Source organism: Amblyraja radiata, chromosome 41 (assembly GCF_010909765.2).
Source record: "Amblyraja radiata isolate CabotCenter1 chromosome 41, sAmbRad1.1.pri, whole genome shotgun sequence".
Classification (NCBI taxonomy): Eukaryota; Metazoa; Chordata; class Chondrichthyes; order Rajiformes; family Rajidae; genus Amblyraja; species Amblyraja radiata.
In genome coordinates, this window is record NC_045996.1 from 6,640,875 (window position 1) to 6,666,522 (window position 25,648).

General features: G+C 44.8%; 1 protein-coding gene across 1 annotated transcript in view; it reads right to left on the reverse strand.

The window, feature by feature from the left end:
* The window catches only part of LOC116967685 (nck-associated protein 1-like), a 183,726-nt gene that overhangs the window by 127,564 nt on the left and 30,514 nt on the right, over positions 1-25,648 (reverse strand). Inside the window, exons 9-13 of the mRNA XM_033014275.1 lie at positions 18,649-18,805; positions 11,733-11,789; positions 10,968-11,064; positions 6,854-6,963; positions 2,835-2,967 (exon numbers count right to left, since the gene is read on the reverse strand). Of these exons, the coding sequence (XP_032870166.1) occupies positions 2,835-2,967; positions 6,854-6,963; positions 10,968-11,064; positions 11,733-11,789; positions 18,649-18,805 (554 nt within the window). The remainder of the gene's footprint in view (positions 1-2,834; positions 2,968-6,853; positions 6,964-10,967; positions 11,065-11,732; positions 11,790-18,648; positions 18,806-25,648) is intronic.

The window sequence follows — 25,648 nt, forward strand, 5'->3', positions numbered from 1 at the left end:
CTCCTCACCTTCCTTAATCCTCGAGCTGTCTCCTCCCATCCCCCCGCCCTCGGGCTCCTCCTCCTCCCTTTTTCCTTCCTTCTCCCTTCCTTCTTCCTACCGCTGCTGTTGGTCAGACAGCTGTTAGCGGACTGGGCATCGGCTCAGTACCCGGACTGTGGACCGCAGCGTGTGCGGTCCCGTTGCCGCCTCTCCCCCCCTCCACTGACGGAACGTTCCTTCCCTGGAGTCGAACGGGGGCCGCTTCCCACTGTGCTGCTTTGCTGTCTCCAGTTCCCATGGAGCAACAAAGTGAAGCAAAGTCGCGCGTTTAACCTGTAGGTAAGTACTTACCTAACGGTGTGTTCCTTCAGGCTTGTAGCGGGAGCGCCCGTACTCCCGTTCGTCGCTGTTGCAGCTGCGTGAACGCTATGGCGCACATGCGTGCTGGACGGGTTCTTCACGTAGTCACTCACGTGACTCCGAAGTAAAATTCCCTAGTTGACCCCAACAGGCTGTGAATCCAGGTCATTGCTCCTCTCTGGGTGAAGGGGCTTGACTAGCTCCTCAGCTGCCCACTACCCCCACCGCCCCTGCCCCCACCACTTACCTTTAGCACTAACCCTGTGCCCCAGGTTCTTGACCCTACCACGTTGCCTCCCTGCATCTCTACTCTGCTCCTCTCTCTCTATCTGAATCCCTGATCCCAAACATCTCACCAACCGCTCTCTCAACATTCCCCGCACTTTCAAGGATCAATGTCCATCCAGGTTCCTCTGTTCCCACCCCCTTAAGGGTGGTGCCATTGAGCCTAGAGTTGCCCCTTGCTCTTTTTCCTCATGTGTTTCACTTTACATTTCTCTGCCAGGTGTGTAGGAAGGAACTGCAGATTCTGGTTTACACCAAAGTTAGGCACAAATTGCTGGAGTAACTCAGGGGGTCTGGAGAAAATAAATAAGTGACATTTTGGGTCGAATCCTTGACCCGAAATGTCTCCTTTTCCTTTTCTCCAGAGATGCCACATGAGCCACTGTGTTACTCCAGCATTTTTTGCCGATCTTTCATCTGCCACATATCTGCCAGCTTCGGATTGTCAGTTGACTTCCCAGCTTTGGGTCATCTATAGATTTGGTTACCTTGTATACCTGTTTAGGTCTGGAATATATACAGAAAACAACAATCCCAGCACTAAACCCTAGGGACAGCACAGTCCACCACCCCCAGCCTGGAGAAGAAGCCTGCACTGCCACTCCCTCATTGCTGCCTTTCATCTAAGGCCTGGCCCTTTCTTCCACTGAGCCTTCAGTTCACCAGGCCTCCGCTTTGTTCAGCCGCCTGTTTTCTGGGATGCATCAACTCGCATTTCTTCAAACCTGTTAATGCTCCATGCATATTGATTCTGAAAGTTTCCACAATTCTGGGGTTGAACAGCCTGCTCTGTGGCTTCCTGGACATCTCCTCAATTTTCAATGCTACTGGAGCTTTGGGGCATGTATGACCGACATTTTAGAAACTTAGAAAATAGATGCGGGAGTAGGCCATTTGGCTCTTTGAGCCAGCAATATGATCATGGCTGATCATCCAGAATCAGTACCTGGTTCCTGGTTTCACACCATATCCCTTGATTCCGTTATCCCTAAGAGCAATATCCAAATCTCTGTTGAATATATCCAGTGACTTGCCCTCCACTGCTTTCTGTGGCAGAAATCACAAATTTCAGGCTGAAAAGGTTTTTCCTTATCTCAGTCCTGAATGGTCCACCCCTTATTCTTAAACTGTGACCCCTCCTTCTGGACTCCCTCAACATCGGGAATATTTTTCCTGCACCTAGTCTGTCCATTCCCTTTATAATTTTATGTTTCTATAAGATTCCCTCTCATCCTAAATTCCTGTGGATATAAGCCCAGTCGATCCATTCTTTCATCATATTTCAGTCCTGCCATCTCAGGAATTAACCTGGTGAAACTACGCTGCAAGAATGTCCTTCCTCAAATAAGGAGACCAAGACTACACACAACACTCCAGGTGTCGTCTCACCTGGGCCCTGTACAACTGCAGTAGGACCTCCTTGCTCCTATACTGAAGGCCAACATGCCGTTTGATTTCTTCACTGCCTGCTATACCTGCATGCTTACTTTCAGTAACTGGTGTATAATGATTCCCAGGTCTCGTTGCACCTCCCTTTTTCCTAATCTGATAATAATCTGCCTTCTTGTTCTTGCCACCAAAGTGGATAACCTCACATATATCCACATTATACTGCATCTGTCATTCATCTGCCCACTCACCCACCCTATCCAATTCACACTGCATTCTCATAGCATCCTCCTCGCAGTTCACACTGCCACCCAGCTTTGTGCCATCTGCAAACTTGGAGATGTTACATTTTGCTCCATAGTCGTGGTTAAACAAAGTGTTTTTTGGCTTTGTGCTATTCATTGTAGTTTATTTGTTTAGTTTAGTTTAGTTTAGAGCCACAGCGTGGAAACAGGTCCTTTGGAATGTGGGAGGAAACCAAATATCTCAGAGAAAACCCACGTGGTCACAGGGAGAATGTACAAACGCCGCACAGACAGCACCAGCAGTCAGGATCGAGTCTGGCTCTCTGGCGATGTAATAGCTCTACCGCAATGCCACCATAGAATAGAGTCTGATTCCAACCAGCCCCTCCAATACCACTTGTGTATATAATTCCATGTGAAATTGCAACCCACTAGACAAGTTGAAGTTCTTACATATTTAGGACCCCAGGTGCTATTCCTGTCAATCCCCAGGAAGATGGGGACAGGCTTCCGGGTCTAGGTCAACACTCTTCTGGCAGAGATTTCCTTTCCTGTGTAAAGGCATTTCTTTACCTGAATTATTTCATTGAGGACGACGGCATCGAAACGAGATAGGTAGAGGAGGAAGTACCGCTGGATCACCTTTTTGAACTTGTGTAGTAGACTGCGAAGTTCTTCCATCACAAACAGCAGCTCAGCTATGTTGCTGGAGAGGAGGAGGACAGAGAGCAGGACAGTAATTCAACAACAGATCCACTCATGGGGTACTGTACACAAACAACATGCAATGGCCTTACAGAGGTTGGAGGGAGGCGGCAGGATAGACTTGGCTTGGTTTATCTGGAGCACAAACGTTGAGCCCAGACCTGATAGAAATATATACAACACTGAGGGGCATAGATAGGATAGACAGTTAGAACCTCTACTCCAGGGAGGAACAGTCAACATCGATTTGTGCCTGGAAGGTCATGTTTGACTAATCTTGAATTTTTTGAAGAGGTTACTAGGGAAATTGATGAGGGTAAAGCGGTGAATGGTGTCTATATGGACTTCAGTAAGGCCTTTGACAAGGTTTCTCTTGGAAGGTTTGTTAAGAAGGTTCAATTGTTGGGTATTAATGGTGGAGTAGCAAGATGGATTCAGCAGTGGCTGAATGGGAGATGCCAGAGAGTAATGGTGGATGGCTGTTTGTCAGGTTGGAGGCCGGTGACTAGTGGGGTGTCTCAGGGATATGTGTTGGGTCCACTGTTGTTTGTCATATACATCAATGACCTGGATGATGGTGTGGTAAATTGGATTAGTAAGTATGCAGATGATACTAAGATGTTGTGGATAATGAAGTACATTTTCATAAGGGAGATTTAGGCCATTTGGATGAGTGGGCTGAAAGATGGCAGATGGAGTTTAATGCTGATAAATGTGAGGTGCTATATCTTGGCAGGACAAATCAAAATAGAACGTATATGATAAATGGTAGCGGATTGAGGAATGCAGTTGAACAGATGGATCTAGGAATAACTGTGCATAGTTCCCTGAAGGTGTAATCTCATGTAGATAGGGTGGTAAAGAAAGCTTTTGGTGTGCTGGCCTTTATAAATCAGAGCATTGAGTATAGAAGTTGGGATGTAATGTTAAAATTGTACAAGGCATTGCTGAGGCCAATTCAGGAGTATGGTGCACAATTTTGGTCGCCAAATTATAGGAAAGATGACAACAAAATAGAGAGAGTACAGAGGAGATTTACTAGAATGTTGCCTGGGTTTTAGCACCTAAGTTACAGAGAAAGGTTGTTATATGGTGTTATATGGTTCAATGTCAAAACTTCAGGACTTTCCGGTTAGTGGGCCAATGTTTAAAGATGATGTGCAGGACAAATTGTTTATGTAGAGGGTTGTGGGTGCCTGAAAGGCACTGTTGGGGGTAGTGATGGAGTTAGATACGATAGCTTTTAGACAGGCACATGGATATATACGTGAGGAGGGATATGGATCATGTGCACATAGACATAGAAATTAGGTGCAGGAATAGACCATTCGGCCCTTCGAGCCAACACCTCCATTCAATATGATTATGATTGATCGTCCAAAATCAGCACCCCATTCCGGGTTTTCCCCAAACCCCTTGATTCCCTTAGCCCTAAGAACTGAATCTAACTCTCTCTTGAAAACATCCAGTGAATTTGCCTCGAATGTCTTCTGTGGCAGTGAATTCCACATTCACCATCTTCACTATCTGCAAAACCACACTTTTGTATCATCAGCAAACTTGCTAATCTCGCCATGTATGTTCTCATCCAAATCATTGATATTGATGACAAACAGCAACGGGCCTAGCACTATACCCTGAGGCACACCACTAATCACAGGCCTCCAGTCTGAGAAGCAACCTTCCACCATCACCCTCTGCTTCCTTCTGTGAAACCAATTTTCATTCCATTCAGCTATCTCTCCCTGGATCCCATGCGATCTAACCTTCCAGAGCATCTTACCATGAGGAACCCTATCTAATGCTTTACTAGTCCATATATACAACATCTGCAGCTCAGCTGTCATTGGCCTTTTAGGTCACGTCTTCAAAAAACAATCAGATTTGTGACACATCATCTCCCATGTACAAAACTACACTGACTATCCCTAATCAGCCCTTGTCTGTCTAAATGCCTGTATATCCTATCCCTCAGAATACCCTCTCGTAACTTTCCAACTACAGATATTTTGCTCACTGGCCTATTTTTCCTGCAGCCCTTCTTTAGAAGGCACAACATTTGCCACCCTCCAGTCTTCTGGCACCTCTCCTGTATTTAAAGCCAACGCATATATTCCAACAAAGGCTCCCACAATTTTCTCTCTGGTTTCCCACAATGTCATTAGATATATTTGATCAGGCCCTGGAGATTTGTCTACCTTCACACACGAAAGTACCTTCAGCACCTCTGTAAATACAGAGGAGAAATACTAATTCTTGCTCATCTCCTGTGTCTTCACATAGAGTTGTCCACTTTGATTCCTGAGGGATCCCACTCTCTCTAGCTAAAATCTCCTGGGTGTGTCCTTAATGCTATCAGCCAGAGCCATCTCCTAGCCCCATTTTGCCCTTCTGATTTCCTTTTTTACTTTGCTCATTCGTTCCCAAAACTCCTCCAGGGATACACTTGATCCCAGCTACCTATCCCGGCCCCCCCCCCCCCCCCCCTCTTTCCACCATTCTCATGTTTCAGGACATGTTCTGTTCCCTGACCTCCTGAGCTTCTGTGATGTTTTTCATGGTAGATAATGATGGGTTGTTTTCATTTGGGGCCACACATCTCCACAGACTATACCTATGCAGACCTACTCTCCCTACATTCATCCTTTAACTCACAATATGCTTAAAGTATCTTAGAGGGTTTGCCCTTGCCTTTCCTGCCATGGACGCAGCAATTCTCCTGTTTACTCTCCGGATTTCCTATGTATGCTCGTAAAACATAGAACATAGAACATTACAGCACCAGAACAGTTTCTTTGACCAACAATGTCCGTGCTGAACATGATGCTGTTAAACTAATCTTTGCCTACATGTGATCCATATCCCTCATTTCCCTGCATATCTAGATGCCTATACAAAAGTCTCTGAAATGACACTATCATATCTGCCTCCACCACCACCCCCTTGTCATGCATTCCAGGCACCCACCATTCTCGATGTAAAAAAAGTTGCCACACACATCTTCATTAAACTTTCCCACTCTCACCTTATGACTATGCAATCTAGTCTCTCCCTTTCCATCCTGGTAGTAAAGTTCTGACTGTCTAGCCTATCATAATTATATAAACTTCTATCAAGTCTCCACTCAACCTCCTACAGAACACACCCAATAAAACAATCCATATTTGTCCAGCCTCTCTCTGCAGCTGCATCTCCAGCTCTTATTTTTGTTCACCGTCTCTAGCGTGGAATTTTCTGGACGTCTGCGAGAGGAACATCTCCTGACTCATCTACTGTCCCCGCAAATTCACGATTAGACCATCAAATCTACACCGCCATTCAAATAGTGGTCGATCTAATTTTCCACCTCAGCCCCATTCTGCTGCCTTCTCCCCATTACCTTTGATGCCCCTCATCATCAGGAATCTATCAATCTCCTCTTTAAAAATACCCAATAAGTTGGCCTCCGCAGCTATTTGTGGTAATTAATTCCACAGATTCACCACCCCCTGGCTAAAGAAATTGCTCATCTCCATAATAAGGGTTTGTCCTTTAATTCTGAGGCTGTGCCCTCTGGTCCTAGACTCTCCCACTACTGGAAACATCCTCTCCAATTCCACTCTGTCCAGGCATTTTATTATCCGGTAGGTTTCAATTATATCTCCCTCCTTCCTTCTAAACTCCAGCAAGTACCGGCCCAGATCCATCAAACACACTACTCCTCAAAACATCTCTTGAAAACATCCAACAGGATTTATCATTACAGGAGTCTCAGTGCAAGAGTCCCAGTAGACGTTTATCTAAATGGTCACTACTGCCAGAAGTAGAATGTGAATCAGCCTCATCCACCGCGGAGTTTCCCCAAAACAGTAACAGGTTCCTGCTCTCCTTCTCTCATGCCCACTCACGTGTCCACGTAGTCCTCAGGGGTCTTGGTTTTGGTGATATTCTCAGCATGACGCGCAAGCCATGAAATCTCGTCACGAGAAAATGACAGAGCCATGAAGACGAAAAGAGCCTGAATCAAAGCGAATGGAACAGTTCACAGCAAATCTCCCATGAAAAACATAATTTTTAATTTAAGGTAGATTATCAAAATAAACAATATTTGTATTGTCCCCTGATCTTGTTGTCTTATGTGAATATAGATGCCAAGTACTAATTTAGTTCCTCACCTACATTCTCCAACTCCAAGCATCGAATCCCTCCTTTATCCCTGAGTGGTCCGACATTCTTTGATTTACCATCCTATTTTTAATGTATGTATAAAAAGTCTTTGTCCATCTCATTGATGACAATTTTGCTGGAGCTCTTCGAAGAAGTAAATAGCAGGACAGACGAAGGAGAGTCAATAGATGTTGTTTACTTTGATTTTGAGAAAGCCTTTGATAAGGTGCCACACGTTAGGCTGCTTAGGTATCAAAGGGCGGATACTAGCATGGATAGCAGGTTGGCTGAATGGCAGAAGACAAAGAGTGTCAATAAAGGGGGCATTTTCTGATTGGCTGCAAGTTCCGAAAGGGTCGGTGCTTAGGCCGCTACTCCTCACGTTGTATAATAATGATTTGGACGAGGCGAATGAAGGCTTAGTGACTAAGTTTGCGGATGATATGAAAATAATTTGAGAGGTAGGTAGTGTAGAGAAAGTCAGGACTCTGCAGAAGGACTTGGACAGGTTTGGAGAGTGGCCAGAAAAGTGGCAAATGGAATATAGTTTAGCAAAATATGGAATCATGCATTTTGGCAGTAGGAATAATGGCATGGACTATTTTCTAGTTGGGATGGGAATCCAGGAATCGGAGGTGACAAGGGTCGGGAGTTAACCTGCAAGTCGAATCTGCAAGTTAATCTGCAATTCGAATCGGTAGTAAAGAAAGCAAACTCAATTTATATCAAGAGGGCTTGTGTTCAAAAACAGGGACGTAATGTTGAGGCTCTAGATGGCGCTGGTAAAGTCACATTTGGAATATTGTGAACAATTTTGGCCACCATATCTGAGGAAGGATGTGCTGGCTCAGGAGAGGGTCCAGAGGAGGATTACAAGAATGATCCCAGGAATGAGTAGGTTAACCTTTGATGAACGTCAGTCAGCACTGGGCCCGTACTCACTGGAGTTTAGAAGAATGAGGGGGACCTCTTTGAAACGTATTTTTAAAGAGGATATTGATAGATTCCTGATTAGGTAATGGGGAGAAGGCAGCAGAATGGGGCTGTGGTGGAAAATTAGATCAGCCACTATTTAAATGGCGGAGGAGATTTGATGACCTAATCATGAATTTGCGGGGGCAGTAGATGAGTTAGAAGATGTTCCTCCCTCAGACTTCCAGAAAATTCCACGTGAACAAGAATTAGAGCTGGAGATAGATTAGAGGCTATTAGCTGTCGAGAGAGGCTGGACAAACTTGGATTGTTTTATTGGGTGTGTACTGTACTCAGGCTTGGATAGAGTGGATGTGGAGAGGATGGTTCCATTTGTGGGAGAGACTAGGACTAGAGGTCTTAGCCTCACAATTAAATGACGTTCTTTTTGGAAGGAGATGAGGAGAAGTTTATTTAGTCAGAGTGTGGTGAATTTGTGGAATTCTTGGCCACAGAAGGCTGTGGACGCCAATTCATTGGATATTTTTAATGCAGAGCTAGATAGATTCTTCATTAGTACAGTTGTCAGAGGTTGTGGGGAGAAGGCAGGAGAATGGGGTTAGGAGGGAGAGATAGATCAGCCATGATTGAATGGCGGAGTAGACTTGATGGGCAGAATGGCCTAATTCTATTCCAACTCCTTGTGACATTTTGTGGCCTCTTTTGGCCCTTATAATTGCTCCCTTTAGTTCCTTGCTACTTGCTTTGTATTTCTCACAAGCCCCCTCTGATGCCACCTGAGTAAACATGACGTACACTTCCTTTTCTTCTTGACCAAGTTTACAATCTCCTTTGTCTTCCACAGTTCCCTTACCCTGCCGTCTTTATCCCTCCTCCTCACTGGAACATGCTGGTCCTGCACTTTGATCAGCTGGTCTTTAACCAACTCACATGCACCTGCAGACGTAACCAATAACAAATGCTCCCAATCTACCCTCCTTCGCTCCTGCCTAATGACATTGTAACCCCCAATATCCGGACTTGTCCTTATTCAAAATAATCTTTATACTTATGTGATTGCAATAACAAACTCTAAATACCTCTTCCATCACAACCAGTTACCTGGCCAAGCTTGTTTCCCAAGTCAAGGTCCAGTATGGTCTCTACCGAAGATAATACTAAATGCTGGACTAACTCAGTGGGACAGGCAACATTTCTGGAAAGAATGAATGGGTAATGTTTTAGGTCGAGACCCTTCTTCAGACACTGAATTACTCCAGCATTTTGAGTCTATCTTCGGTTTAAACCAGCATCTGCAGTTCCTTCCTACCAGTATGGTCTCTGTTTGAGTCAGACTATCCACATACTGTTTAAGGAAATCTGTTTGGATACATTTAACAAATTCTGCCCCATCTAATTCTGTTGCACTGAAAAAGTCCCAATCAATATTGGGGAAGTTAAAGTCATCCACGACAACAACCCTGTGGTTCTTGCATCCTTCCATAATCTGTCTACATCCAGTATCTGATCCTCCTTCTCCCGCTGGCTACAGGCTGGCCTATAATATAATATAATCGCATGAGAGTGATTGATCCTGTCTTATTTTTACTTTTCTTATTTTTAAGCTCATCCCATAATGTCTCAGTAGACGTGTCCTCCAGACTGTCCTCTGAGTGACATTCTCCCTGATTCTTAAAGGATCACCTCGACCTCTTTCACTGCCTCTCTATCTCGTCTGAAAGAAATCGAAACTCAGGCACATTGAGCTTATGGTCGCGTCCCTCTCGTCACCAAGTTTCCGTAATGGCCACACCATCATATATTGAAACACTGATCCAGGCTCTCAGTCACCAGCTTTACCCACAACACCATATATATCCCATATGCCTGTGCTTCCTTTGAGACTGGTACACAAAAATACTGGAGAAACTCAGCGGGTGCAGCAGCATCTATGGAGCGAAGGAAATAGGCAACGTTTCGGGCCGAAACCCTTCTTCAGACTGATGGGGGGTGGCGGGGAGAAGAAAGGAAAAAGGAGGAGGAGGAGCCCGAGGACTGAGGGATGGGAGGAGATAGCCCGAGGGCTGAGGAAGGGGAGGAGACAGCAAGGGCCAACAAAATTGGGAGAATTCAATGTTCATGTCCGCAGGATGCAGACTCCCCAAGCGGAATATGATGTGCTGTTCCTCCAATTTCCGGTGTTGCTCGCTCTGGCCATGGAGGAGACCTCCAATTTCACAAGAGCCCTTCCGTTTGCAGACCTGCTGCTCTGGGTCCGACCCCCCCTGCCATCTGATTTCTCTCTCAAGTAGCACGAGCAAACCTCCCTGCAAGATGTCGGTTCCCCTCCATGAGGGCAACCGACATCGCCTATTTCCTTCGCTCCATAGATGCTGCTGCACCCGCTGAGTTTCTCCAGCATTTTTTTTTTTGTGTACATTCGATCTTCCAGCATCTGCAGTTCCTTCTTGAACACTTGATGTGGATAGAGAACTGGCTGGCAGACAGGAAACAAAGAGTAGGAGTAAACGGGTCCTTTTCAGAATGGCAGGCAGTGACTAGTGGGGTACCGCAAGGCTGGGACCCCAGTGTTTTTCAAAATATATTAATGATCTGGATGAGGAAATTGAATGCAACATCTCCATGTATGCGGATGACATGTAGCTGGAGGGCAGTGTTAGCTGTGAGGAGGACGGTAGGAGGCTGCAAGGTGACTTGGATAGGCTGCGTGAGTGGGCAAATGCATGGCAGATGCAGTATAATGTGGATAAATGTGACGTTATCCGGACTGGTGCTGCCTGACCTGCTGAGATTGTCCTGCCGTGTGAGTTTACCTCATAGTCCCTGTGCCTCTTGGGATTTGCTTATTTAAAGAGCAACATGATTCCTGTTGGTTTTGAGACCACCTCTGTAAATGACCATGCATGAGAACGTTGTTCCTACCTTTGGTCCCAGTAGCCCAGGTTCCTCGGTGAGGATGGCGCTCAGCTCCTTCACTGCACTCCTCAGAAAGTGGCGCCTCTCTCGGTGAACGGATCCACTGAATGTAAACACAAACCAGTGTCAACTCAGCGGCCCTGTTTTTGCTTCAGAATACATGACCAGGCAAGATGCGACTGGCAGATCTAAACCGAGGGACAGATTTGGAGCGGGGGAGTAGATCTGGAATAGGGAACAGATCTGGACCTTAGTGGGGTGGCAGGGGGAGGGTATAAGATCCGGACTGGGTGGCAGTCCCAGACTGAGGCAGATCCGTCCCACGCTTGGATGAACACGTTCACAAACCCTAACGGAGTTCACCCACAGAGATGTAGTTATTCATAGACTCCCTGCGCGCACGCACACACACACACACACACACACACACACACACACACACACACACACACACACACACACACACACACACACACACACACACACACACACACACACACACACACACACACACACACACTGACCCCTGACACCCCCCCCCCCTCACAATGACCCTCCCACACTGGCCTCCCCAAACTGCCCCGCCCCCCAAACTAACCCCCAGACTGATCCCACACGCACTGACGCCCCCCCACCCCACCACTGACACACTGACTCCATCAATGCACTGACTATTCCACACACACTGACCCCTCTCCCCCACAGACTGACCACACCATGCACTGACCACCACTCCCCTCCTCACAGCCCCAACCCATTGCTGGTTATTACCTGTTTGATGTGGCGTTCTCCCGGCATTCTTTAACATCATTAATCCGCTTATTGTACCTGCAAAACCAGGGGTTTACGATTAGTACTGGGACCACAGAGAGCACAAGGCAAGCTTCAGTCACTTCCACCGTGGATCTGAGAGGGAGCAGAAGAGATGCAGACAACAAGGGACACGGAGAAAACAGAGAAGTCCACTAGTGATAAAATAATATGGCAATAACAGCAACATGGTGACTCCCTATTCCTGAATTTACATCACACTCATTACAATGAGGTTGGTGGCAGCATGCAGAATACCTTTCTTGAGGAGGCGATGAAGAGAACTAGCGAGGGCAGGGTGGAGACATTGGCTAAATGGACTTTAACAAAGGTTTGACAAGCACCCATTGGGCAGCATGTGACAGGTGGTGAGATCCAGTGTGAGATCTCTGATTAAACACAAACCTAGCTCGGTGGAACATGTGAGAGGGTGGAGCCTTAACATCTGTGACCAGTGGTTCGCTCTAGGGACCATTGCCCAGTATGAAGAAGGATCCTAACCCAAAACGTCACCTACCCATGTTCTCCCGAGATGCCGTCTGACCCATGGAGATTCTCCAGCATTTTCTGTGATTTTGCTCTTCCCAGTGTTGTTCGTCTTATATATATTTAAGATTTGGATTAGAATAGAGTTGACATGGATAGTAAGTTTGTGGATGACACCGCAATTCGTGATGTAGTGGACATGGAACAGCGCAGGAAGGCACACGATGTCCGTGCCGAACATGATGCTTTTAAACTAATCTTCTCTGCCTGCACGTGATCCATATGCATGTGATTCCCTGTTTATCCATGTGCCTATCTCAATGCCTCTTAAACGCCACCATCATATCTGCCTCCACCACCAGCCCTAGCAGTGCCTTTGAGACACCACAACCCTCTGCATGAAACATCACAATCTTATCTATCAGAGTGCTGACACAGGTAGGCAGTGTACGGAATACTTGCCTTCATCGAATAGAGCAATGGATTAGTTTAGGGATACAGCGCGGAAACAGGCCCTTCGGCCCAACGGGTCTGTGCCAACCAGCGATCGCCGCATATTAACACTGTTATTAACACTATTCCATACACACTACGGACAATTTTTACATCTACTAAACCAATTAACCTCCATACCTGTACGTCTTTGCAGCGTGGGAGGAAACTGAGATCTCGGAGAAAACCCACGCAGGTCATGGGGAGAATGTACAAACTCCGTACAAACAGCACCCGTAGTCGGGATGCAAGAGTTAGGATGTTATAATACAACTACTCAAGATGTTGGAGACCACGCTTGGAGTAATGTGTGCAATTCTGGTTGGCTAGCTGCAGGAAGGTTGTAATTAAGATTGAGATATCGCGGTTCTGACAACATATGAACCTGTCGGAGCAAGAGAGGAAATTGCAGGCCATGGCTGAGATGTATGAGTCATCATTAAATATGGATTAAGTGCCAGGAATGGAGGGTGGCAAATGGTATGCCTTTATTTAAGTAGAGCTGCAAGAAAAAGCTTGGAAATTATGACCTAGTAAGTCTAGAATCTGTGCTCAGACATTTACCAGAGAGAATTCTGAGGGATAATATATACAAGCATTTAGATAGACAAGGTCTGATTAGGGATAGTCAGCATCATTTTGTACCAGGGAGGTTATGTCTCATGAATCATGAATCTTATTGAGGTTTTTGAAGACGTAACCAAAAATGATTGATGAGGACAGAGCTGTAGATTTTGCATATATGGATTTCAGCAATGCATTTGTCAAGGTTCCGCATGATAGGCTGCTCCAGAAGGTTAGATCCCGGCAGTGCTAGCGGACTGAAGAGAAAAATTAGCTTCAAGGAATGAAGCAGAGGGTGATGGTGGAAGGTTGTTTTTCGGACTGGAGGCCTGTGACTAGTGGTGTTCGTCAGGAATCTGTGTTAGGCCCATTGGTGTTTGTCATCTATATCAACGATTTAGGTGAGAATGTACCCAGCATGATTAGTAAGTTTGCAGAATTGGGTGGTATTGTAGATAGAGAAGATGGCGGGGCTCTGGGAAGTGTTGTAGAGTAGAGGGATTTAGGAGTGCAAGCACATAGTTCTTTGAAAGTGGTGTCACAGACAGATAGAGCGGACAAGAAGGTTTAGGCACATTAGCCTTCATTAGTCAGAACAGTATTTGTCAGCATAGAAGTGGGGGGTTATGTCATACTTGTACAAGATATTGGTGAGGCCACATTTAGAGTTTTGTATTCAGTTTTGGTCACCCAATTATAGGAAAGGTGTTGTTAAGCTGGAAAGGGTGCAGAGGAGATTTACAAGGATGTTGACAGGGCTTGAGAGCCTGAGTTATAGGGGAATTTGAGCAGGCTCAGACTTTATTCATTGGAATAGGGATGATTTTACAGAGGTGTATAACATCATGAGGGGAATAAATAAGGTAAATGTGTAGTCTTTTACCCAGAGTAGGGAAATCAGGAACTAGGTGAGGGGGGAAAGATTTAAGGTGAGGGGGAAAAGATTTAATAGGAAACAAGGCCTAAGATTTTAATACAATGGGTGGTTAGTATATGGACCGAGCTGCTGGAAGAGATAGTTGATGCAGGTACTATCACAATGTTTAAAAAACATTTGCAAAAAGTTTAAATTAGATCATCCTAATCTTTCTAAACTCCAACAAGTATTTGTTGATGACATCAAAATGAATGGTGCTTTGAATGGTCAGGAAGTTAATGGTAATTGTTGAATTACCAATGGACTTTAACTCACATAAGTGAGATGTCCTGCACTTTGTAAGTGGAACTAGACAAGACTTGCTCATGAAATGGTGGATCCCTGGAGAGTGTTGTAGAACAGAGAGAGCTGGGAGTACAGGACCAGAACAGCAGTGGCTCAGCAGGACAGAGTGGTGGGCGGCAAGGTGGTGCAGCGGTAGAGTTACTGCCTTACAGTGCATCCCGACTCTGGGCGCTGACTGTACGTAGTTTGTACGTTCTCCCTGTGACCACGTGGGTTTTCTCCGAGATCTTCGGTTTCCTCCCACACTCCAAAGATGTACAGGTTAATTTGCTTGAGATAAATGTAATTTGTCCCAAGTGTGTGTAGGATAGTGTTAATGTGCGGGGATCACTGGTCGGTGCAGACATGATGGGTTGAAGGGCCTGTTTCCATGCTCGCTCACCAAACTAAAGCTAAGCTAAAGAAGGTTTTTGACACACTTGCCTTCTCTGGGAAGAGAATTGAGTACAAAGGTTGGGACATCATGATGCAGCTGTACTAGTTGTTGGTGAGACAACATGGAATATAGTGTGTAGTTCTGGTCATAAAGTGTTCTGGTCGGAAACAGTGTTATCTAAGCTAGTCCCAAGCTGCCAGATAGTTGAGGCTGGAACTATCCCAATGTTTAAGAAACAGTTAGACAGGTACATGGATAGGACAGGTTTGGGGGGGATATGGATCAAATGTAGGCAGGTGGGACTAGTGTAGCTGGGACATGTGTGGGAAAGTTGGGCCGAAGGGTCTGTTTCCACACATTATCACTCTATGACTCTATGTGGGGTATAAACAAAAGGTCAGAAAGTGTTGGGGTAACTCGGCAGGCCAGGCAGCATCTCTGGAGAACATGGATAGGTGACTTCTCCCCACACTACAATCAGCCTGAACGACAGCCTTGACTCGAAATGTCACCTATTCATGTTCTCCATAGATGCATCCTGATCTGCTGAGTTACTCCAGCATTTTGTGTACCTTTTTGCATTGAGCTCCATCAGATATTCCTCAGCCAACTTGCCCACCAGATCAACTGCAATTTTTGATAACCATGTTCACATTCGACTTTAATATCGTAGAGTCATAGTCATGCAACATGGAAACGTGCCATGCCGACCAACTTGCTCCATCAACACTAGTCCCACTTATCTGCTTTTGGCCCATATATTTCTTAAACATTGTGATAGTACTTGCTGCAACTACCTCCCCTGGCAGCCGGTTCCGTATACCTACCACCCTTTGTGTAAAAATGTTGCACCTCAGATTCCTATTAAATCTTTCCCCCTCCCTTAAACCTATGGTTCTTGATTCACATACTATGGGTAAAAGACTCTTGTATATTACCCTATCTAATCCTCTCATGATCTTATACACCTCATCTGCAAACGTACTACTAACGCTTTGTACATTCTCATCTGAATCGTTGTTCTAAATAAACCACAAACAGCAAAGGGCCCTGCACCAATCCCTGAGGCACAAGAATAGACATAGGACTCCACTCCTATAAACACTCTTCCACCATCTGCTTCCTATCATGAAGCCAATTCTCTTTGCAGTTAGATAGCTCTACCTGCATCCCATGCATTCTGACCTTCCAGAGTAGCTTACCATGAGGAACCATGTCAAAGGTCTTGCTAAAGTACATATTGATGTATACCGCCTTGCCTTCATCAACCTTCTTGGTTACTTCTTTAAAAAACACAATCATATTTGCAAAACATCATCTCCAGTGCATAAACCCATATTGATTATTTCTAATCAGGCTCCGTCTATCCAAATGCATATATCTTATCCAATAGCCTTACTACCACCGATGTTAAGCTCACTGGTCTGCAGTTTGCAGGTTTTTCCTTGCAGCCCTTCATAAATAGAGGTGCAAAATTTAGCCACCCTCCAGTCTTCCAACATCTCACCCGTGTCTAATGATGATTCATGCATCTCAGCCAAGGCTCCTGGAGTTCTTGATGTTCTTGATGTCCATGATGTAAATGATCAGGTCCTGGATATTTATCTACCTTCACACACCTTAGAACGTCCAACACCTCCTTGATTGTCATACAGTCTATCCTCGTAACATCTCCATTACCTGTCCAAAGTCTTTATGTCTATCTCCACGGTAAAAAGAGAGGATAAATACTCATTGGGGACCTTGCTCATCTACTGCGGTGCTACACAGAGATAACCGCTTTGGTTTTTGAGGAGCCCTATTCTCTTTCTAGTTACCCTCTTTCCCTTAAGGGCCTGTCTCACTTGCCGATTTTTTTCAGCGACTGCCGGCATCATTGACTGACATCAGGTCACCAAAGACTTCACGGTGTTATATGGCGTGATCTGGTGGTGGCGCTGCGTGTTGATGTATTGACGCGTTTTTCCAAGTGTCGCAACATTTTTTTTTGTCGCTGCTGGATTTTGAAATGTTCAAAATCTTTTGGCGAGACTGATATGACACCGGCAGTCGCCGAAAAAAAAATGCCAAGTGGGACAGGCCCTTTAATTTGCTTATTTGGAGTACTGTGTGCAGTTCTGGTCGCCCCATTACAGGAAAGACATGCAGGCTTTGAAGAGGGTGCACAGGAGGTTTATCAGAACACTGCCTGGATTAGGAGGTCTCAGCTACAGGGAGTAGTTGCACAGACTTATATTGTTTTCACTGGAAAGTCAGAGGTGGAGGGGAGACTTAATAGAAGTATATAAAATTATGAGAGGGTGGACAATCATAGCCGTATTCCTAAATTAGAAATTACCAACACTAGACAGCATAGGGATAAGGTGAGAGGGGGAAATGCTTTTTTACAGAGTAGTGGGGGCCTGGAACAAATTGCCTGGGGTTGTAGCAGAGGCAGATCCGCAAGTGAATTTTAAGGGGCTTGTAGAGAGTCAAGAGTGTTTTATTTTCATATGTCCCAGATGGAACAATGAAATTCTTACTTGCAGCAGCACAACAGAATATGTAAACAAAGTAACAGACGAGAAAAAAATCAGTGTGTGTATATAGACAGAGACATAGACATAGAAAATAGGTGCAGGACGAGGCCATTCGGCCCTTCGAGCCACCACCGCCATTCAATGTGATCATGGCTGATCATCCACAATCAGTAACCCGTGCCTGCCTTCGCCCCATATCCCTTGAATGTGGGCTGAAGGGCCATTGTAAATTCTCTGGAGTATTCCTTAACATTACTTGTCAGAGCTATTATCTGCCCCCCTTTTGCCAGCCTGATTTCCTTCTTATGTATGTTCCTCACTTCCAGATATACACTTGATCCCAGCTGCCTAAACCTGTCCCATATAACCATATAATAACCATATAACAATTACAGCACGGAAACAGGCCATCTCGACCCTTCTAGTCCGTGCCGAACACGTGTTCTCCCCTAGTCCAATATACCCGCGCTCAGACCATAACCCTCCATTCCTTTCCCGTCCATATAACTATCCAATTTATTTTTAAATGATAAAAACGAACCTGCCTCCACCACCTTCATTGGAAGCTCATTCCACACAGCCACCACTCTCTGAGTAAAGAAGTTCCCCCTCATGTTACCCCTAAACTTCTGTCCCTTAATTCTCAAGTCATGTCCCCTTGTTTGAATCGTCCCTACTCTCAGTGGGAAAAGCTTAACCACGTCAACTCTGTCTATCCCTCTCATCATTTTAAAGACCTCTATCAAGTCCCCCCTTAACCTTCTGCGCTCCAAAGAATAAAGCCCTAACTTGTTCAACCTTTCTCTGTAACATAGTTGCTGAAACCCAGGCAACATTCTAGTAAATCTCCTCTGTACTCGCTCTATTTTGTTGACATCCTTCCTATAATTAGGCGACCAAAATTGTACACCATACTCCAGAATTGGCCTCACCAATGCCTTGTACAATTTTAACATTACATCCCAACTTCTATACCCATGCCACCTTTTTTTCCTCAGAGAGTAAGACTCTGGCAATAGTTGCTGGTGAAGGTCTAGGACAGGGGAGTCATCAGTGGTGAGAGTCAAATAACCAACACTAGACTGCATAGGTATAAGGTTAGAGGGCAAATGTGTTTTTACAAAGAGTAGTGGGGGCCTGGAACGAATAGCCTGGGGTGGTAGTGGAGGCAGATAACAGGCTTTTAGCAACAGAGTGAAGAGGGTTTTGATACATTACCCTTTCATACCGCTGAACAGCTCCTCAGATAGCTTGTGATGGTATAAAACCTCGTCTCGGAACAGCTCAATGCACAGACTGCACTGCATCGCTTCTTTCCACAGCGTCAGACAAGATTGCTGTGAGTTTAAACTGTTGTGACAGAGCAGGAAGCCAACTAAATGAATTTAAAAAATAATATATTAGAAATAATGATGTGGCTAAACTAATGGCCATTTTATCAAGCTCTGTGCCGGGAGACTGGAGCGGGTCATCTTCCCATACCCATGGCCACATCCACAGCATTTCACAAGAGAAAATGTAACATAGCATTCAGTCTGATGAGTCCCGGCACACAAATATCCGATCATAACATAACATAACATCACACACACTGGCCATTCTGTGGCATTATCTCAATGGCAGTGTGGGAAGCTTATTTTTCTGTGATACGACATCACACTTGCCCTCTAACACTGCTTCGCTACGGGTTCAGCTATAGCTGTTGGTTTATAACCATATCACCATATAACAATTACAGCACGGAAACAGGCCATCTCGGCCCTACAAGTCCGTGCCGAACACTTATTTTCCCCTAGTCCCATCTACCTGCACTCAGATCATAACCCTCCATTCCTTTCCCATCCATATACAGTGGCTTGCAAAAGTTTTCATACCCCTTGAACTTTTCCACATTTTGTCATGTTACAACCACAAACGTAAATGCATTTTATTGGGATTTTATGTGATAGACCAACACAAAGTGGTGCATAATTGTGAAGTGGAAGGAAAATGATACATGGTTTTCAAAATTTTTTACAAATAAAAAACTGAAAAGTGTGGCGTGCGTAAAGTATTCAGCCCCCCTGAGCCAATACTTTGTAGAACCACCTTTCGCTGCAATTACAACTGCAAGTCTTTTGGGGTATGTCTCTACCAGCTTTGCACATCTAGAGACTGAAATTTTTGCCCATTCTTCTTTGCAAAATAACTCAAGCTCAGTCAGATTGGATGGAGAGCGTCTGTGAACAGCAATTTTCAAGTCTTGCCAGAGATTCTCAATTGGATTTAGGTCTGGACTTTGACTGGGCCATTCTAACACATAAATATGCTTTGATCTAAACCATTCCATTGTAGCTCTGGCTGTATGTTTAGGGTCGTTGTCCTGCTGGAAGGTGAACCTCCACCCCAGTCTCAAGTCTTTTGCAGACTCTAACAGGTTTTCTTCCAAGATTGCCCTGTATTTGGCTCCATCCGTCTTCCCATCAACTCTGAACAGCTTCCCTGTCCCTGCTGAAGAAAAGCATCCCCACAGCATGATGCTGCCACCACCATGTTTCACAGTGGGGATGGTGTGTTCAGGGTGATGTGCAGTTTTGTTTTCCGCCACACATAGCGTTTTGCATTTAGGCCAAATACTTCAATTTTGGTCTCATCTGACCAGAGCACATTCCTCCACATATTTGCTGTGTCCCCCACATGGCTTGTGGCAAACTGCAAACGGGACTTCTTATGGCTTTTTTTCAACAATGGCTTTCTTCTTGCCACTCCTGCAGAGTTACCATGGGCCTCTTGGCTGCTTCTCTGATCAATGCTCTCCTTGCCCGGTCTGTCAGTTTAGGTGGACGGCCATGTCTTGGTAGGTTTGCAGTTGTGCCATACTCTTTCCATTTTCGGCTGATGGATTAAACAGTGCTCCGTGAGATGTTCAAAGCTTGGGATATTTTTTTATAACCTAACCCTGCTTTAAACTTCTCCACAACTTTATCCCCGACCTGTCTGGTGTGTTCCTTGGGCTTCATGATGCTGTTTGTTCACTAATGTTCTCTAACAAACCTCTGAGGCCTTCACAGAACAGCTGTATTTATACTGAGATTAGATTACACACAAGTGGACTCTATTTACTAATTAGGTGACTTCTGAAGGCAATTGGTTGCACTGGATTTTATTTAGGGGTATCAGAGTAAAGGGGGCTGAATACTTTTGCACGCCACACTTTTCAGTTTTTTATTTGTAAAAAAATTTGAAAACCATGTATCATTTTCCTTCCACTTCACAATTATGCGCCACTTTGTGTCGGTCTATCACATAAAATCCCAATAAAATACATTGACGTTTGTGGTTGTAACGTGACAAAATGTGGAAAAGTTCAAGGGGTATGAATACTTTTGCAAGCCACTGTGCCTATCCAATTTATTTTTAAATGATAAAATCGAACCTGCCTCCACCACTTTCACTGGAAGCTCATTCCACACAGCTACCACTCTCTGAGTAAAGTAGTTCCCCCTCATGTTACCCCTAAATTTCTGTCCCCTTAATTCTGAAGTCATGTCCTCTTGTTTGAATCTTCCCTACTCTCAATGGGAAAAGCTTATCCACGTCAACTCAGTCTATCCTTCTCTTCATTTTAAAGACCTCTATCAAGTCCCCCCTTAACCTTCTGCGCTCCAAAGAATAAAGACCTAACTTATTCAACCTTTCTCTGTAACTTATTTGCTGAAAACCAGGCAACATTCTAGTAAATCTCCTCTGTACTCTCTCTATTTTGTTGACATCCTTCCTATAATTGGGCAACCAAAATTGTACACCATACTCCAGAATTGGTCTCATCAATTTATCACTGTCAATGAGGTAGTTAAAAAATGTGTGTCATCCAGTCAAATCACTCTACGCATGAGTAGAATCAAGCCATACACATGTACAACAGGTAGTGCAAAGAGAAAACTGCCAGTGCAGAATATAGAAACATATAATATAGGTGCAGGAGGAGGCCATTCGGCCCTTCGAGCCAGCACCGCCATTCATTGTGATCATGGCTGATCATCTCCAATCAATAACCCGTGCCTGCCTTCTCCCCATATCCCTTGATTCCACTAGCCCATAGAGCTCTATCTAACTCTCTCTTAAATCCATCCAGTGTCTTGGCCTCCACTGCCCTCTGTGGCAGGGAATTCAACAAATTCACAACTCTCTGGGTGAAAACGTTTTATCTCACCTCAGTCTTAAATGGCTTCCCATTTATTCTCAGACTGTGGCCCCTGGTTCTGGACTCGCCCAACATTGGGAACATTGGGAACATTTTTTCTGAATCTAGCTTGTCCAGTCCTTTTACAATGTTATATGTTTCTATAAGATCCCCCTCATCCTTACAAACTCCAGTCCAGTCTACAAACTCCAAGCCTAGTCTTTTCAATCTTTCCTCATAAGCCAGTCCCGCCATCCCAGGGATCAATCTTGTGAATCTACTCTGCACTGCCTCAATCACAAGGATGCCCTTCATCAAATTAGGAGACCAAAACTGGACGCAATACTCCAGATGTGTACTCCAGATGAAGAACCTATTTACTCCTATACTGAAATCCTCTTGTTATGAAGGCCAACATTCCATTAGCTTTCTTCACTGCATTCCAACATTCCATTAACTTCTTCACTACATGAGGATGTTGCCAGAACTCAAGGGTCTATGCAGTAGGGAGAGGTTCAGCAGGCTGGGGCATTGCAGGAGGATGAGGAGTGATCTTATAGTGGTGTATAAAGTCATGAGAGGAATAGATCGGATAGACACAGAGTCTCTTGCCCAGAGTAGGTGAATTGACAACCAGAGGTCATAGGCTTAAAGTGAAAGGGAAAAGATTTAACCGGAATCTGAGGGGCAACTTTTTCACAAGAAGGGTGGTGTGTGTATGGAACGAGCTGCCAGAGAAGGGAGTTGAGGCATGGACTATTGCACCATTTAAGGAACAATTAGACAGGTACATGGAAAGGACAGGTTTGGAGGGATAAGGGCCAACCACAGGCAGGTGGAAATAGTTTAAATGGAATATGTTGGTCGTAGTTTCCATGCTGTCTGACTCAATGACTCTATGTTCTTACAGCGTTGTACTGTTACAGATACAGAGGATTAGTGCAAAGCTTGCAATGAAAATTGGGACTACACCCTAGACTTAATAATTTTGCAAAATGTAACAGTGCCATTTAAAGTTGGACCCCTTGACTAAAGATTCATATGAGGGGTGGTCTGTAAACCCTGTTCCTCCAGTGTTGCCTGTCTGTGTAGTTCCCATACTGTTTGCTGAGCCCTTCTCTGCCTCTAGTCCACAGCCTGTGGTGTCTGTTATCTCCCAGGAGCAAGAGGGTTCAGGGCACAGAAGGCACATTTGATGTAGCACTGTGGGTGAGGACAAGCCAGTGATAGAGTCCTAGAATAGTGGAGCAAGGAAACAGGCCCTTCTGCTCCATTTGTCCATGCATCCAAGATGCCACATCTAAGCTAGCCCCATTTATCTATGGCTGGCCTATATGTCTCTAAATATATTGGATGCAGAAAAAATATTGTAAATTAGAAAATAATTGGGCAAGTTTGTAATCTGTTTAAACCAAGAATTAACATAGTGGAGAAGCATGGTGGGAAAAGAGGCAGACATTGTAAAAGTAACTTAAAGGTCATGTTAGGAAAAGCAAGGCATCGATCTTGTAACTATTTAGGATAGAAGGCACAGTTTGCTGGAATAAAGTGAAACATTAGAGGATGTAAATCAAGCTTTTGACTATAAAACTGTTCAGGAGATTAGAGGTGTTGTTTATTGCACCTGTTTCTCAGACAATTGGAATGAAGGTTTGCTAGAAGACAGGGAACATAAGGTCTGGGGGAACTAAACAAGGATGAAAGGTTACATAGAAATGTTGATCACTGATGAATTATTTCATAAATGTGAAATGCATATGCAGCCATTGTGGGAAAGGTACAAAGAGGCTGTGGGTGCTGTGAGTCATTGAAGCATTTTGGGTTGTCTCAGAGTTTCCCGATGCGTACTGCAGTGGCCTTGTACGAACTAGCTATAACTAAATCTGATCTATAGATTTAGCTATATTGATCTGAGCTATAACTAAAAGGGCAAAGGGGGACCAGATTCAAGGTACAAGACCATGGATAGGAAAGGGTTGGCCTGACTTCAGTAGTTGGTAATATTTTGGAGGGCATTATAAATGATGAGTTTTCTGAGTACTTAGATGTATGTGATAAAACACATGGTATTGGGATGGGGAGCATGATTTTGGGATGGGGAGAATAAGAGGATGTTGTCTTCTTGGATTTTGAAAGGCCTTTGATCAGGTGCCGCATGTGAGGCTGCTAAATACGATGAGAGCCCCTGATAATAGAAGGTAGATACTAGCATAGGAATAAAGGAGGCTTTTTCTGGTTGGTTGCCTGTGACCAGTGGTGTTCCGCAGGGGTTAATGCAGCGTCCTCAACCTTTCAGGTTGTTTATCAATGATTTGGATGATGGAATTGAAGGCTTTGTGACCAGGTTTGCAGATGACACAAAGATTGATGGAGGGGCAGGTAGTGCAGAAACAAGGAGTCTGCAGAAGGACTTAGAAACTTGGAAAGAGTGGGCAAAGAAGAGAAGATGGAATGCAGCGTAGCAAAGTGTGCAGTTATGCATTTGGTCGTAGGAATAAAGGCGGAGACAATTTTCTAATTGGAGCAAGGATTATGAAATTGGAGGTGCGAAGATTCTTGGCAGTACTGGTTCAGGATTCCCAAAAGGTTTATTTGCAGGTTGAATCGGTAGTAAGGAAGGCAAATGCGAGCATTTATTTAGAGAGGACTAAGAAGGAAATGCACTTGTAAGGCACTGGTCAGACAGCATTTAGAGTAATATGAGAGGTTTTGGGCCCCATATCTGAGGAGGGATGTTCTGGCATGGGAGAGGATCCAGAAGAGGTTTATGAGAATGATGCACAAGATGATTGAGTTAAAGTCTGATGTGTTGACGGCTCTGGGCCTGTACTCACTGGAGTTTAGGAGGATGAGGCGGGACCCCATTCCAACTTACCAAATAGTGAACTGCGTGGATAGAGTGGAAGTGCAGAGGATGTTTCCACTAGTGGGAGAGTCCAGGACCAGAGGACATATGCTCAGACTAAAGTGACATTTGCCTTTAGAAAGGAGGTGAAGCGAAATTTCTTTAGCCAGAGGGAGGTGAATCTGTGCCACAGGGACAGTGAAGACCAAGTAATTGGTATTTTAAAGTGAAGATTGACGGAGTCTTGATTAGTTAAGGGGAGAAGGTTAAGGGTAGAAGGCAGGATAACAAGGTTGAGAGGATTAGATAGAGCAGCCATGATCGAATGGCAGTGTAGACTCAATGGGGCGAATGGCCTAATTCCGCTCCTATGACCTATGGACATCATGTTCGTCACGGACCTGGTAGCTGAAGGGTCTGTTTCTGCACTGTACGGTTCAATGTTCTATTCCCTCTTGCTTCAAGTCCCGGCAACACCCATGTGAATCTTTTATTTTTTCCCCATGGGAAGGGAATGAAGAACTAGATGTTAAGGGGAGAAGATTTTGTAGGAATCTAAGCAGCAATTTTCCCCTTTAGAGGGTGGTAGGTATATGGAACAATCTGCCAGAGGAGCTAGTTGAGGCAGTTCCAATGACATTTGGACAGGTACATTCATAGGATATGTTCAGAGCGATATGGGCCAAATGCAGGCAGGTGAGATTGGCTTACATGGGGCACCTTGATCAGCATGGACAAGAAACAGGGCCTGTATGACTCTATCGTTGGGGCAAAGTCTGGATTTTTTTTATAATAGGTAATAATGGGGGGGCAGCACAGTGGTGCAGGGCTAGAGACTCGGGTTCAATCCTGACTATGGGTGCTTGCCTGTATGGAGTTTGTACATTCTCCCTGTGACGGCAGGGGTTTTCTCTGGTTGCTCCGGTTTCCTCCCACATTTCAATGACATACAGGTCTGTAGATTAATTGGCTTCGGTAAATTCCCCCTAATGTGTAAGACTAGTGTGTGGGTGATTGATTGATGGCATGAACTCGGTGGGCCAAAGCGTCTGTTTCCACACTGTATCTCTAAACTAAACAATTAAAACTAGAAAATGCTGGAAATTCCTAGCAGGTCAGGCAGCATCTGTGGAGAGAAGTAGAGTTAACGGTTCAGGGCAAAGTTCTTCTGCCAGGATGTCAGACTTCAAACTTTGCTGCTGCTCTTCTCT